The sequence below is a fragment of the Pteropus alecto genome, unplaced genomic scaffold (genome assembly GCF_000325575.1).
Source record: "Pteropus alecto unplaced genomic scaffold, ASM32557v1 scaffold45, whole genome shotgun sequence".
In the NCBI taxonomy this organism is placed as follows: domain Eukaryota; kingdom Metazoa; phylum Chordata; class Mammalia; order Chiroptera; family Pteropodidae; genus Pteropus; species Pteropus alecto.
In genome coordinates, this window is record NW_006442491.1 from 12,971,190 (window position 1) to 12,987,656 (window position 16,467).

Consider the following 16,467-nt stretch of genomic DNA (forward strand, 5'->3'; position numbering starts at 1 on the left):
TGAGCTTGGACTTCGCAAATTCAGTAGTGCTCAAATGTGCACAGCCAGCCAGGACACTGGAGATCATAGCAAGCCCCACTGAAACAGTCACAGCAAAGTCCTTTAGAGTTTTAGCATTTTTTTTTTTTTTTTTTTTGATTAAAATTTGTTAACTAGTTTTTTTGGGGGGAGCGCTATTGTGTATTAAACGATAACTGGCATTTTTCCTCTCTCCAGATAGTATGAGTTTCATATGGTTTCTTTCTACCATTTTCTTAACATTAGTGACAAGTTTATTCAAGGGATGAGAATTATGAATAGCCAACTGGGAACTGAGAGTAAGGAATTCTGCCTTTCGCAGTATATTGACACTAAAGGTTGATAGAGTCATATTCTGGTAGCCATATGAGAGCCTTATAGCCTTTCAATGTCTAATTTAACAGGATAATTATAGTAGATGGATGTCAAGAACCGCTAAGAGCAACATCTTAGCATAGAACCTATAATAAGTGCAGGTAAAGAGGTGCATTTGTTCTGTGGGTTTAGGAGAGCTTAGATGGAACCTGGTCATGGCTTTCACACATTGTTAAGGAGTTTTACTTTTAAACATAGTATCAAGAGACAAAAATAATGGTCCTGACCTCATACAACTTGGCATTTAATACTTAGATAAACAAGAGTTTAAATAAGGAGTTACAGTCTTTAATTATATCATGCCAGGAGTGGGTGTTTTACCATTATCTGCACAGTATCCAGCCATGGACAGCAAGGATGGATTGTGTGGATGCATTGAGACTGCAGAGAAAAGGCCATTTGGAAAATAGAATATGATCCATCTCTGGATAACCAATTAAGATATTCTTAGTGATTGAGAAATAGAGTATATGTGGTATTTATATGTATATTTCAAATGGCTTTCCGGATACTTAAAAAGGGAACAAAAAAGTTTTATAAGATAAACTGTAAAATTTGACACACAAAGATTACATTTTATATACCATAAAGTTCCTTTTATCTAATACTAATACCGTATTTTTTCTTTTTGGTTAGCATTTGCCTGGAATTTTTTTTCCACCATCAGCCTTTTTGTTGTTATGTTTTAAGCAAGTCTTGTAAAAAGCACATAGCAAGAAGTAATTATTTTAACGGATACATTTAGTCCATTTGTATTTATTGGAATCACTAACACATTTGCCCTGATTGTGGATTACGTGTGGATGTGTGGGGTAGGGTGAGTGTACCTGACTAAAAGAACATAAATGGTAGATTGTTTTTAGATTATTTTGATCCCCTCATGCATATGTATACATTACCTTAAAAATCTGTTATAGAAATCTGGTATTATCTTCTGTATCAGCATCTAGCTTCCCCAAGCCTCTTGACAACTTTTGTGGTTTCTTTATTTCTTGAAAACAAGTTGCTAGCCTGTCATGAAATCTCTGGGAAGGGCTAGAAACCACCTGTGTTTCTAGAATTCAGCCCTTGTCCTCTGCTTACAGAGTATGGTCTTGGCCTGGTGGAACCCAATCCTGAGCTACCTGTCAGGTGTCTGGTTTCCGTGTCAGCCTCTAGGTACAGTCTTGCCTTGTTGCTCTTACAGAACCTCTCACTGAGACAGCCTTCCTAGCTGACTACCTAACCCGCTCAGCTTACTTAACTGCTCTTCCTCTTTGCCCAAGATCCTTTCATCAGTGCTGAATGTATAATCGTAGGGGAACATAATCTGTTTTTAACTCATATGTAGACAATATAAAACTGTAGTGCAACCATATTAACCACTGAACAGAAAAAGCATAGCATGTGGTGAGAGAGAGAGAGACCAAAGGAGAAAACATGGTTAGAGAATAAGGAAAGACAGAGTAGCTAATGCCAGTGAGGCAAGATTGTTGATGCCCATCCACAGTCCCTTTTATCCTACTGAGATTTCGTGGGTACATAAACAGGTAGGGGAGTCAGTCTTTCCCCCAGCAGAATCCCCTGGATAGGTAGTTGATTAGATTTAAATACTTCCGTAAGGAAAATTGCCTATTATTAAGTGGGGGAAAAGATAACAAAGCCTGGAAGATATACTAGAGGAGTTTCTCAGAGTGGACATCTTCTACAGAACTGATGGTACTGATTTTCTATTTTATAGTAGCTATGTAAAATTTTTAACAATTTTATTCAACTTAAAAAACAAGTGACACAACTTAATGAAAAATATTAATAATATAAATGATAGTACAAGGTGAAAGTAATGCCATGAAAGCAATGTACAAAAGACTGAACTTGGAAAACACCACTGTCAAGGGTGGTACCACAGATCAGGATTGGGAATCCTGGGGTTGAGATTTTGTCTGTGGCACGTATATGGAGAGACTTTCCAGTCTTTCTGTCTTCTCATCTCTCTTCACAATGATGCAGGGAGGCATTAGCTTTCTTCCAGAGAGACAAGCCATTACCTCTACCTTAGGTGTATGTCTCTGAAGCTATTTGTTTTTTTCTGCCATAAACTGTTACTATAACACTTCGAATGCTTAGCATAGAACCTGGCACCTATTACATACTTGATAACTGTTTTTTTGTTACTTATATTTATTAGTTATTGTCATTATCACTTTACTTTTCCCCTCTAAATGGGCAACAAGGAATAATTTTATGTTCTTACTCATTTATCTTTTTAACAAAATCTGATAGTGGGATTAAAATAGGGTTCTATGGCAGGTGTACAATGTGTACTTTTGCTAACTATGTTTAGCATTTGAATATATTCAAATCTTACTTGATTTGATGAATTTGTGCTGCTCAGTGAGCTAATATAGTATGTGACTTACCACTTCTCAGTGTTACTGTTATGAAAGGATGCAGGCATATGGCAAATTTTAGCTACAATAAGGTGTGGTACATCTTTGGGAGGATAATCTGTATGATGGAGAAGATCTAATGCTTCATAAATATCACATGATGAGAATTAAAAGCCATGAGTATTTAGACTGGAGAATAATGAGAGTGCATTTTAAAACTCCAAAGCATCCCCTTGTATTTTAGATGGTGGCATCTCTTCTCCTTCTGCTTTTTTTTCTTGTTTCTAATATCTAGAACAATATTGCAGTGAGATGGTACACATCCAGAAGATATATCTCTTAATGCCTACAAGAGGCCGTGTGGTTGCATCTTGTTGCAAGTATCAAAACATGGAAGGGGAAGGAAACCCTTGGCCATCACTGGAGAAGTCATTCTCAGCTGCTCCCACATAGGGAATATATTTTGAGGATTCTGATCTGTGTATGAAAGGGATGTAAGGCTTGTCCCCAAACTTACCAGAATATGTACTATGACATAGGCGAGATATAAATTCAAGAGGCTCTCTGTCCTTCTAGGCCAGCCCAACTCTGAGTGAGACTGTGCAACACTAGGCTGGATGTGTGAGTTCCCTCGGTCAGCATCTAATCCGACCTGCTGTAGTTCAGGTCTTAGAGGCAGTCCTGGTCTTCATGTGGAGGGAAAGCTCTACCTCGGATCTGTGGATGTCTTGACCTGTCTCCATTCTTTAAATTCATCTGACTACTGGTTGGAATGTTCTTGTATATTCTGTAATGGTATCTTCATTTAGTCTTCTTACTCAAATCTGTATGTAGCCAAAAATTGGCTCTAACTCAGTCATCTATTACAATAGTATAATAGTGTAAGGTATTGGGCTTATCAGGCAACATTTTTGTGTATTTTAAGGAAACAGAGTAGGATGCTTCCTTGTAATGAGTGCATATGATATTGAACAGAGATCAGTATTTTTCACAAGTGAAAACTGTCATTGCCTAGCAATTAAGGAAACAGAATCACAGAAATTTACCACAGAATTAGATCAGTTTTAATCAATGATTACCCAGAAACATATCTACAGCAAAACTTCAAGTACCTAATACCATGAACCCTCACAATCTTAAAGTGTTCAAAAACCACTGTGGAGTCAGATAAAGTAAACAGATAAAGATTTATGCCTGCAGTTGTGAAAACACAACTTGACTAATGAGGCTTGAGTAATAATCACCTAAAACAGAAGTCCCCAACCCCTGGGCCGTGGATTGGTACTGGTCTGTGGTCTGTTAGGAACTAGGCCGCACAGCAGGAAGTGAGTGGCAGCCTAGCAAGCGAAACTTCATCTATTTGCAGCCACTCCCCAGCACTAGTATCACCTCCTCAGCAACACCTCAGATCATCCTGCATTAGATTCTTGTAGGACCACCAGTCCCTGGTGCCAAAAAGGTTGGGGACTGCTGACCTAAAAGACTACAAGATGGTAGGCTTTCTCTAAGAAGCTCTTGAAAGTGTAAGTCAATATAAGAATATTTAAGTAGAGCTTATTAAAATAAGAGGATGTTTTGAATTTGCTAAGAAGTGTGTGACTCAGAATGCAGTCACACAAAGGCAAATAATTTACAGCATTCTAGAAAATAGAAAGTTTCTCGAGGACTACTTTAATCATTTATTTTGAAGAAAAGGCATAAGATACCATCTGGAAGGATTATAACTGCACAGTATTCTTTCTAACCATATGAGTAAGGCAAATGGACAGGTATTATTAATAAAGCAAGTTCCAGAATACAGATATCCTTGGATCAGCACAAAGGCTGACTGGCTTTCTATATCTTCTAATTCTTTGGCAAATTTCTGAGTTTAATGCTGATGGTGGAATTGAATCATCAAGAAAAGCATCAACTATGTTCAGTACGTAGAATTTGCTAAAGCAGGAACCTGTGCATTACATTTTAGAACTTCTATTGATACAACATTTGGTAACCCAATACCTCTTTTGCCTGCTGGGTTCCAGAATGCTGTATTATTCTTAATAAACAGTTGCCCTGGTTGAAAACAGAATGATGATCAATGCAGTCAACAGAAGACAGATGACGGTTTTATAAATAAAGAGTTGTTTGTATTTTCTGTAAATAGTTTAAGGATTTGCTAGTATCTTTTCCTTATTCAACTAATGCTCATTAGACACTAATTATATGTGTCAGTGTTTAAAATATTTGCTGTGTCTTTAGAGCCATCTCTTCTGCAGAATAAGAAATTGGAGAGAGGCAATCTCATATTCTAGATCAGTTAACAAGCTTTTTTGTTTGTTTATCATTAAGATTTAAGCCACAAGGAAATATATTATTTAATTATATTGACATTTATAAACTGAGAAATCAACAGGAAAAACGTAAATAATTTAGATTTTGGAAAACTTTAAATTAAAATAGAAGCTTGGACTCATATTCAGCTATCACATATGTTTTAGGCAAGTTATTTAGTCCTGGTAGCATTTAGCTTGGAGCCATTTTAACCTGTGCCTAGTAGTTGCTCGGATTATAGCGAATGACTGTTTTTGAAGCTGTAATGTCACTAAATCATCATGAGGAAGCATGGTTCCTATAAGTCTACATATAAGTGAACTTTGACTCTGAACTACCAGTTCATGCCTGTAATTCCTGAATTCCTGTTTGATTTAGCATGGAAATCATTTGTAGCTCAAATTTTCTCTTTGCACTCATTTTCTTTTTTGGCTTTGGTGTTAAATAGAGTTTTAGGGAACAGTAAGCATAAAAGGAGGTGCACTCTACTCAAAGCCTGATGAAATCTCATTTCCTCATAATGAATTAACTGGAAAAATTTCCTTCTGTCTAATATTACATTAAGTTTCATGATGATTGAGGAAAGTTGTTAAGGATGGGTAGGAATAGAGCAATGAGAGTCTGACTAGATAAAGGAATGTATGAAGACATTTTATTTTACTTTATTTTATTTATTTTTTTTTTAACACCTACAGCACCCAATATTCCCAGGTGGTCTCCCATCCAAGTACTAACCAGGCCCGATCCTACTTAGCTTCCGAGATCAGACAAGATCGGGCACATTCAGGGTGGCATGGCTCAGGTTAAGACATTTTAAATAGTTGATGTACTATAAGTACTATTTAGTTCTACTTCAAAAACTGATCAAGGCCCAAAAAGTTTTTTAATGAGTGCTATATTATGAGTAAAAATCGAGATATATGTAATTATTAGGGGAGAGTGACCAAAAGAAAAAACTATCATCATAGAAGAAGGGACTAGAAAAAACAATGCTACCAGAGTTCTATCAGATCAAGAACTCCAAAGAAATATAACTCTTACTAGATATAACCTTGAATATTTCTCTTGAGTTCTCAATGTTGTAAAATTTGACTTGTTCTTGAAGAATCATATAGATGCTTAAACCCCTGGATGACCTTTTGGAAGCACCTGTATGTGGAAACATTTTGCAGACTTGAGTTATAGCTAGAGAGAGAGATTCAAACATTTTTGGTCTTTATAATAAATAATTATTTTTCCTCTGATTACAGCATCTTCACAACTATTTCACAGTAACCCTTGGAATTCCTGCTTGGTGTTCTTACGCCATTTTCGTCATAGCCACCTTGATTTTTGGCCTTCTCATGGGTCTGGTAAGATATAATACCAATCTTTTTTCATGTCTTTAAAGCCAGGTGGGTTTCATGCAAAACTAGAAAGCACCAAAAAAGAAAAAGCACATAAACAAACATCATTGTGTGTATAATCTAAGCAATTAAAGAGCACTTGCTTGTTTGATAAGACTTTCAGTGGCGATTTGAGATATAATGGAAAATTCATTAAATTATTATCTCCTTATCTATCCCTTAAATATTTCGAAGATATGTGCTCCCCAAAATGTAGGCAATGATGAAAGATACAGAGACTTTACTTAAATTAATAGTCTGCAATACAACTGAGTCATCTATGGTTTCACACATTGCCTATTTGATTAGAACACTGTGGTGATAAGGCCATATCTGTGAATTTGTTCCTTGAGTGAGCATGATGATTTTTTTGTTGTTGTTCTTATCCTACAATTGAACCTCTAATCCTGGCCAGCTGCTTATACATACACTCTGGTTTTCTCAAGGCGAATTTTATAATTCAGTATTGTGGGGAAAATAAAAGATGCAGAGCACAACACTGTGTCTTCTTTGGATGTGACCATTGGTACCTAGTAGGTATCCGTTCATTTTCTCCCTAGGTGTTTTAGGTGGGAGTTGGAATAATAAATTTATTTACTTAACTGTATAGCCAACTATAAGTGTTTTGGCATGTTTTACTCTTTGATATAGTTTTTAAGCTTTCTCTTTACCTGCAATTGATCAATTTGATTGAACTTTAAACTAATTAAGTTAATTCATAAAAGCCATTATACTGCATATTAATCACATAGCTTCTAAAAGCTATATGATAGGAATTGACGATTACTAAAAATTTATATAAAAAAATACAAACTATTAGTTAAGATTATCTTAAAAGTCTGTCTTTACATTTTATAGCGAATTTTGGCTCTTTAGCAATGTCTTTTTAAAAATAAACTTAAAATACTAGCAATTGCCTTTATAGTAAATATAACTTAGCAACAAGTCATATTCTAAGGAGCCAAGGAGGCTCAATTTTGTTTTGCCAGAAACATGCTTACTTCATATCATGGTTTATATTTGAGATTTGAATGCTAGTGTTAACTTCTCCGAGTGGAGGGTGGTGATATAGAACTTACAGATGTCTTTCATTAGGTGCTGGGTACGTTCTATCCTAATGCATTATTCTTATTGCTACATAACATGGCCCTAATGATCTGGTCTAAAAGGATTTGACTTTGGATATATATGTACTACTCCTACCTACTTCTTAGTGCTAGATTTTTCTGTATTCTGGAACCACATAAGTGTGAGGCTCTTCTAGGAGGAATAGTATGAGATCCTGGGAAATTCTGAGGTAGAGTTATGGAGAATGTAGGGTGAGTGTGAGCCTATTGGAAGACCACTGAAAACTTTTTTTTCTCAGCATAAAGAGTTTTAGAATGTTATCTTTGAGGATGACTTTAAGTCAAAGAAATCAAGTAAGCCCTGCCTATGCCCTAAGTTCATTTGGAAACTTAAATTCAAATAATCAGTGTAGGAAGGTTATTAAGTGGCTTGATGAAAAAAGAGAGTTGATTTTAGACTGTTCAAATGATTAGTGCTATAGAATATTATTCTTTTATAAGAAGTTACAAAGAGAACTTTAATAAAATAATAATTTCAAAATAGTAACAGACTCATAAATTTTTAATACATTTTCATAAACTAGCATACACGTTTCTGCTCAAAATGCCCTTTCTTCAATTGTAAATTGTGTTAAACACAAAACAGCTAGAATTTGTACCATCGGTGAAGTCTTCAGGTGTGCAGTTCAGTGCTCTATGTCACCTTTGCTATTAACTGGGAGCTGAAAGTAGAGCCCGGGCATGCAGTCATGTGAAGCTTGGTCCTGGTGACTTTGTAGGTTCTCCTTCCCACTTTGAGTTTATGGAATTTACCTATGCCTGGAGGGGCAGGATGTTTTCCATAGGGAAGTGATTTCCTGATGAAGTCATTGTTTCCTATAAGTCTGACTATTATATTTCCTAATTTTTCCTAATTTTAAAAGATGGGAAGTGAAAACAAGGCTCCTAGTTTGATTTTTGTTTACTTTCTTGATTGAACCTAGTGATGGTTGAAATATTTTACTAAATTGTTTTTCACATGTAAACAAAGGACTCAGTTTTAGAAACCAAATATATATTCTGTACTTTAAACCAATATGGGAAAGATCCTTAAATGCATAGTCTATATATCAAATCACTTTGGCAGCATCATTTCCTGCCATCAGTGATTCCGCTCTGAAGAATGGAAGACAGCACATCTCTAGAAAAGCAGAAAAGCAATGGCAAACACAGGCAGCACTTTTGCCTCTATTATCAGTTGGTACAGATACTGTCTAAATTTTGGTACTTAGGTTATTTGCTGCTGACCAGTGCCTAGCACAGAGCCTGCCACAGAGGAGGGTTTCCCAGTATTGGGAGGCATGTCATGCTCTATGAAAGACAATAAATCTCTCTGCTTTCCTAATTTAACTGTATGGCTATCTGCACCTGCTTGGGTAAAAGCTGAAACCTGAAAATATAACCCTGGAAGGGAGGTGAAGAGGAAGGTACCATTCCCTTTAGACCTTATTATTAAATAGTGCCGTTATAAGTGGATTAAAAAGTGGCCCATTCCAAGGGACTGGTTCTCTGGACCACAAAATAGATCTCGAACTGAGAGAATATGAGAGAATGAGAGGGTTTTACTCCCAGTTTCTGGAAAGAAAGACTGTGTAATGGAATTATATACTATTAGACATCAGATGGACCTCGACGATAGGCTAACCCAAACCTGTCCTTTGAAGAGAGAATACAAGTGAGAGAACTTGTCCAGGGTTACGCAGCTAATTGGAGACAAAGTTGAGGCTTAGTGCCCCACAAGTCTTTTCAGAGCCCCCTTACCCAGATCACCCAGGCGGATCACAAGTAGGACTTACTCCTGCTCCACCCCCCCATCTATTTTGAATGCCGGTATTTCTTGTCACTGGCAGGTGTTTCTTTCTTTTGCAATATGTCAGAACCAAAAATTTCCCCTCCCGTCAATAGCTAATAAGCACTTGACTATCATATTAAAAATGTAAGTTTTCAGGCTCATTCTTTTCATGTGGAAATGTTTTCCTCTTTGGTGTTCAGATCAATTTAGTGGCTTGGAGCTTGTTCCTCCCCAGCCTCCAGAAATTTGTGCATCCTGTTGCCCCACCACATGGGTCTCCAAAGCCTGACATTCTTAGCTTACTCTGGATACAAGAGGCCCTATGGTCCGATTTGCTGTAGCTTAGAGGAACCAGACCTCTGATGCTATCCAGCTTCTCCTGACTATGACCAGGGCCTTTATGCACCTTCTTCAAGCTGTCATTCTTGATTCTTCCTAATGCTATTGCTAGTTGCAATCTCTGTGTCTCTTAAGTATGTATCAAAATGCTTTATTCATTTTTCTTATAAAACTCATGTTCCATATTGCTTTATAATTAAACTGCCATTTTTTCTCTTTTTGAATCTTGCCCCCAATATTAACATACCTTGAACCTAATGAACTAAGTATTGAGTAAAGTAATATATGAAAATATAGATGATAATAATCTTGAACACAAAGTAAGATATTCACTTGATGTTTATAAAATTGAATCAAAAGGACTATGACTTTGAGTTCTTTAAAATTTTAGAGTTAGCTTTAAAACATTAATATATAAAGCACTATTCATATTTGTTGGTGAGGTGCAGGCCATGTACAGATGAGTTTTGTTTGTCCAGGAGAGAGTTTTTTAAAAGACCATTTTAGACTTGGTCAATAGTGTCTAAATTTCTTATACTTGTTTGGTTCATCTGTTTTTACTGGGTTATTTGTAGACATTTGACTTTGTGACCCCTGTTCTCAATTAATAGTATTTTCCCATATTTGTGTCACACTTAAAAAATAAGAAATTTTTAAAATTATATAGCCTTTTGTGAGGACTTTTGACCAACTGCTAATTATTTGTCTATGAATTTCTGGTTATAGAAGCAAGGTCTAATTTTGAAGTTCTTTGAAGTTCTGTAACAAATGTCTTATCTACTCACTTTAAAAATTACTATTTTTCTCCTCTAGGTCTTGGTGTTAATATCAGAATGTTTCTATATGCCATTTCCAAGGCATTTATCTGAAGGTTCTGGTAAGTACGATAAACTCATGTATAGAGTATTTTTGGAATTGTGTGGTGTGGCCTTTTGTGCTCATAGAGGCAGTGGATTTTCCCCCTCATTTGCTAGGTTAGCAAACCATCACAACTACCAGATTCCTTGAAATATGTTCTCCAGGTAGGCTTGAAGAAAAGTTTTATTTTCTTTTAAATTAGGGAATATTTTATTTTAGCAATTTGTTTTTACCTTTAAGTGTATGCCCTTCATTAATCAATTGACACCTTTTCCTTCATTCAGACTAGAATGAGAAGGGAGGAGGCAGGGGAACTCACATTTATTAAGTCTCTGCTGTGTACCAGTAACTATTCTAAGTCTTTTAAAATAAATCTGCCCCGATTTTCACTATTCCACATTGTTTCTGAGACCAAATAGCCCTAGATTTGCATGTTTTATTCCTATTTTTGAGACTTTGCATGAAATGTTTTATGAGACTTTGTAATTGTTGAATTCTATGTAGGAGTTTTAAATAACTTTATATTTCTTTTTAGTTTTTGAAGTTTTCAAGGCTTCAAGACTTCCATAGATACAGTTGTGCACCACTTAGGGATACATTCCGAGAAATGCATCATTAGGCGATTTTGTTGGTAGGCGCGATTTGGTCTTTGTGCAAACATCATAGTGTGAGTGCACTTATACAAACATAGATGGTATGGTCTACCACTGTAATTGTATCTGTTATTGCTTTTATACAACTGGCAGTACAGTAAGTTTTTTGACACCAGCATCACCACAAACACGTGAGTAGTGCATTGCATTGCTATGTTATGATAGCTACAATAGGAATTTCTCAACTCTGTTATAATCTTATGGGACCACTGTGGTATATGTGATACATTGTTGATCAAAACATCGTTATGTGGCACATGACTGTAGTTAGAAAGCATATTATGTTCCTTAAAATTTTTTAAAATAACAGAAACCCAATTTAAAGCAAATTAGTGGGGCCGGGGGTGAGGGAGGGGGGCTGGAATTTATTAGCTCACTAAACTGAAAAGTCCAGGGATGTTCTGGCTTAAAGCACAACCGAAGACATGTTAGATTTCTGTTTCTATGTGACTGGTTCAGTGGCTGTCGATAGCAGTAGCAATCCTGTAGAAAGACAGAAAGCTTTTCCTCCTGACTCTGGCCCAAAACTGCTGGGGAATACTCTGACTGGCTCAGCTTAAGTCACATGGTGAACAAATTACCATCACTGGTGAGTGGATCACTGAGCCTTCTACAAGGTACAAAATACAAAGCACGAAGGGACCTTTGCTCTCCCTGTCCACATGCTCTGCCAAAGTCAACATGGTTAGTGAAATCTCCAGAGAGGGATGGGAAGCCCGGGATGGGACTAGGACACCAACCAGACATCTGTCCTGTGTAATAATATAACTTCAAGATGGAGAAAACTGATACAGGCCCCTTTTCTCATTTCACTTAAACACAAGCACTTGATTGCTGAATGACCATGGTTTATTTAGAGAATATTCCTCTCTCTTCCTTCCACAGAGCAGAGTCGGAGGTCAGAGGAGGCTCATAGGGCTGAACTGTTACAGGATGCAGAGGAGGAAAAAGATGATTCAAATGAAGAAGAAAACAAGGACAGCCTTGGAGATGATGAGGAAGAGAAAGAAGATCTTGGTGATGACGATGAAGCAGAGGAGGAAGAAGAAGAAGACAGCCCAACCACGGGTGTGGATGAGGAGCAGAGTGACACCCAGGATCAGGGGTCCCCGAGGGAGGCCCAGGAGGAAGTAGAACCCGACGAGACTAAAGAAGACGTTCCTGAGCAGCCCCGTTCAACTGACACAGAGCTGGCAGAAGACACATTGAGGCAACGCAAAAGTCAGCATGCCGATCCGGGACCATAGATTCAATGACAGTGTTTCCAAGAATATAGACCAGAAGAATAAGTCAGTTTCCCTCTGGTCTGCAATTTAAACCAAATCATTATTTTTTTCCTGAGTGAGCAAGCTTCTTCTAAAAAATGATCTCTAGTCATGTAGTCTTATGGCTTTAAGCCTCATGTATATTGATGAGACTCTTTGAGGCATGACAATCAGAATACAGAAAAACAAATATGGTGTTAGGATCTATTTGGGGACTTGGGAGAAGCACAAGCTCATCTACTTGGGGCTAGAGAGTTTTGACCAGAGGAAGCAACCCCTAGCTCTCATGAGTACTATTCGTTGACAAGGCCGCAAGCCCCATAAAATGAAAGCAAAGCAGCTTGAGCATCCTCGAGAATAGCAGAAGTCTTGCTGCTTCTTGTGTTAAATATTTATTTTTATCAAACTGTAAGAAACATCAGTCACCATAGTACAGGGACACATTTTTAGAGGTAGAAATTGAGAGGGCCTGGATATTATTGAAGAAAAGAGCTTAGAATTCATCCTGACTCTTAAATCTCCTTTGTTATGTTTCATTTCTTAACATTTCCAACTTTTCCCAGCATAGGCCTGCAGGCTCCCCACACTCTTCACAGTATTTCCTTAGTGAGCAGACAGCAGCCAGGTTGACATCAGCTATGTTTATTTGACTTAAGGGTTTAGATAATCAAGAACCACAGCCCATGAAACTGTGACAGCCAAGCATCTCTAATGCAGTGTTATAACCTTTGGAGATTCCAAAGAAAGAAAGGATTTTACAGGAAAGAGTTTTGTTGGTTTTTTGCCAAAATGTAGTAATTTTTTTCAAAAAGTTCTTTTAGCAATATTCTTTTTAAACCCTAGAAGTCCCCTAAGTCTTGCCCTCTTCACAAGGTAGTCTTGTGAAGAGAACTTCTGCACTGTGTTGTTTTGTTCCCTGATCTTAACCACTTTAATAATAACTGAAAAACCATTTCTGGTTTTTCTACAGTGATGTGCTTTCGGTGAAAGAATTAATGAAAGTGAATATCTGGAAATGAAAGATTTGGTTTCATTTCCTTCTTCCTTAATCTTGCAAAGACTTTTATCCCTGTAAATCTCTGAATACTCAATCTACTAAAAGTACCCAGAGGGCCCAATTTCTTTTTTTAAAAAAATCCATCCATCTATTTCTGTCTTACCTGATTTATGTCTTTGAATAAATTCATAAAATTAGATTCCAGGGTTATGAAAGATGAGTAAAGTTGATTCTACACCCCTCGGGTCTGAACAGAATAATAAGTAGTACAGGTTTATGAAATTCAAAAAGTTTCTGTCATTTTAAAAAAGAAATATGCGGTATACTATCTGGCTGTTTAGATAACCCCTTCCTTGTATTAACTTTGAACACTGGATCACTGGAAGGAGTGGAAGGTTCTCAGACTTGCTTTCCTCTTGTGCTTGAATGAGCCTGTTGCAAGCCTCATGCAAAGGGAGTTTTTATTCTGCCAGAATCCACTTTTTAGAGATGGTTATTTTTCATTTTTCCAACTCAGTTACCTGACAGTCACATCCCCCAGTATGGTGAGGTTCATTAAAAGAAAATAGTTTTTCTCTAGTTTGAAAACTATTGTTTTCAATAGTTTGAGGCCATCACAGAACTGAGAAACTAGGAAAACCTTGACTTTTGCCCATTTCCTTTCCCTCCCACCACGTAGATCTCTGAAACATCCTTACCTAAAGCACCATGGTTCTGATGGTGGCAGCTCTGCCTACCTGACACTAGGAAGTTTTCTGGCTCATTGCTGAGCTGGGCCTGTCCTCCTGTCACCGAATTTATTTCTCTTAATCAGCCAAAGTAAGTTTTCAAAGATTATTACGTTCAAGTTCAGATGTATGGAATAAGAAAGGTTTCATAGTTTGGCTTTTCTGCATAACCCTCATATTATAGTTTTTTGGTTTTTTTGTTTTTGTTTTTTCTTTAAGTAAAGTATTTGACTAGAGGGGAGGGAATGAAGAAATAAAATCTACTTTGGCTTTTTATAAATATAAGGCCAATTTCCAGTTGGACCTGCAAAAAGTACCTAATTATATAATTTTTAAAAAATGTATTTTCTTTCTCAGCAATACTTAAAAAAAAATGGAGTGAGGGGAGAAAAACATCTTGGAGAAGGGGATTACTTAAAAGTTTAAGTATCTCACTATGAGAACCATTTTTCCTATTTTTCCTTTTTTTTAACAGCCCACCAAAAAATGGGGTTTTACTAAATCGTCTGATGAGTATACATCTAATTTCATTTCTGTTTACTTAATACCTTTAGGTTTGTTTTCAATACCTACTGAATATAAAACTAAAGGAAAAAAGTCAACGTAAATAATTTGAAATTAGATTAACATTTCAATAGGATTTTATGGACATTTTCTATCGATAATATATTCATTCCAGAAGTCAAGTGCATGGAAACGTGATTTAAAAAATAAAAGAATCATGCTTCCCTGTATTACAATATCAGTTATTTAATTATACAATAGTATCTTATATAATCAAAATTAGGTCAATTAAATTAAAGTAACTGGAGATTTTGGAATGGGGGTGTGTGAATAGTTGGAGCAGGTTATCTTTCCATCAGTTAGAAGGAGGTTGAAACTTCTAACTAGCTTTTTCTTAGTTTCTTATATTATTCATCTCTTGCTAGATCAGCTACACCATCCCAATTGCTTAGAGATCTCATATTGAGGCAACAAACAGGCAATCCCACATCTTCTCTTCTTTTTAAAGTATAAGTGTTGAATGGGGTGAAGTCAGGAGTCATTCAGTTCTCTACATGGGCTTGTACTTACAACCTGACCTTATGTGTGTGATCCCAGTTAGCCACAGGCCTCTTTACATAAAGAAATTCAAAATAACTACTGTAGTAAAAAGTAAACAAGCTTTGGCTGGGTTGGCTTAACACTGGAGAGAGCAAAATTTTGACTTTTTTATGGCCCAAAATCCTGTTGATAGCTACGGTGTTGCGACATGATTTGGGTATATGTAAGCCTGCAGAGCCTGCATCCTGTAAAACGTTTGGAGGTAGGTGATAAAAATGTCTTAAGGCAAGTACTTAACATGTGACATTTTATTACCAAGTCCTTCAAGAATGAAGCCTATGTGTGCTTTACAGTACAGGAAATATTAAAGAACCAAAAAAAAGGTAGAAAATATGGAATACACCTGACTTTTCAGCGTACAACCTTAAATTGATATGAGTGAGAGGAGAGATTGGTGCTTTTGCTAATGAATATCAATATTTATCTATCCTTTATCTCGGTATTGAAGTGTTATTTCTGCCAGTATTATAAATGCGGTTGACCCATCCTGTCAAATATAACAACACTTTGTATTCACATAAGTCTTTTGTGCTAACAAAAAAATTCCTTTTCGTTATCCCTTTACCTCAGTCCTACGTTTTGATCCTGTTGAGGATTATAGTTTGTCCTGAAAAACCAAACGTGGAGTAATCAAGTCCGATGACTTTGAAAGCTTCGAAAGCTTTCCTGAACCTGAGATTCAATCAAAAGGGCTTTGATAGCTTCAGACCAGGACATGGCCTTCAGATGGCTTATTCTCAGTAAAGTTTCATGTAACCTGTGACATTGTATACATGTAACTCACAACTTTGATGTGTTCTCAATACAGTTTAATCATATTTGTTACTAAATAGTTTCTTTGTGCAAGTGCAATTTTTATACTAAAAATAATGCTTATTTGTATTGCAATATATTATAAATTTATTATTTATATTCTCTGTAATAGTCTTCATTAATTGGCCCAATGATAATTATTTTTCTCTTTATCCATGTATTCTTTGCTTCCTCAAATAGCATCTGCAGCAACTGGAATGGAAAAGCAAGGTATGAGTTTCTAGCAGTACATTGCCTGAATTACAAAGCACTTTAATCAGAAAATTATACATAATCCTTGATCTAGTATGTTTTCTTTTTATGGTAAATTTCTATTTACCTCAAAACCTAATGATAGTGAAAACTAAGTAAA

At 36.4% G+C, this 16,467-nt stretch overlaps 1 protein-coding gene and 1 pseudogene across 1 annotated transcript in view; one reads left to right on the top strand and one right to left on the bottom strand.

Annotated features, from left to right (window-relative positions):
• Positions 1-16,224, top strand: part of TMX4 (thioredoxin related transmembrane protein 4) — a 44,280-nt gene extending 28,056 nt beyond the window's left edge. The window contains exons 6-8 of the mRNA XM_006921602.3: positions 6,326-6,427; positions 10,511-10,574; positions 12,094-16,224. Coding sequence (XP_006921664.1) covers positions 6,326-6,427; positions 10,511-10,574; positions 12,094-12,455 — 528 coding nt within the window. The 3' untranslated portion in view covers positions 12,456-16,224. The remainder of the gene's footprint in view (positions 1-6,325; positions 6,428-10,510; positions 10,575-12,093) is intronic.
• On the bottom strand, positions 5,762-5,879 carry LOC112471238 (annotated as a pseudogene).
• Positions 16,225-16,467: the final 243 nt, after the last annotated feature.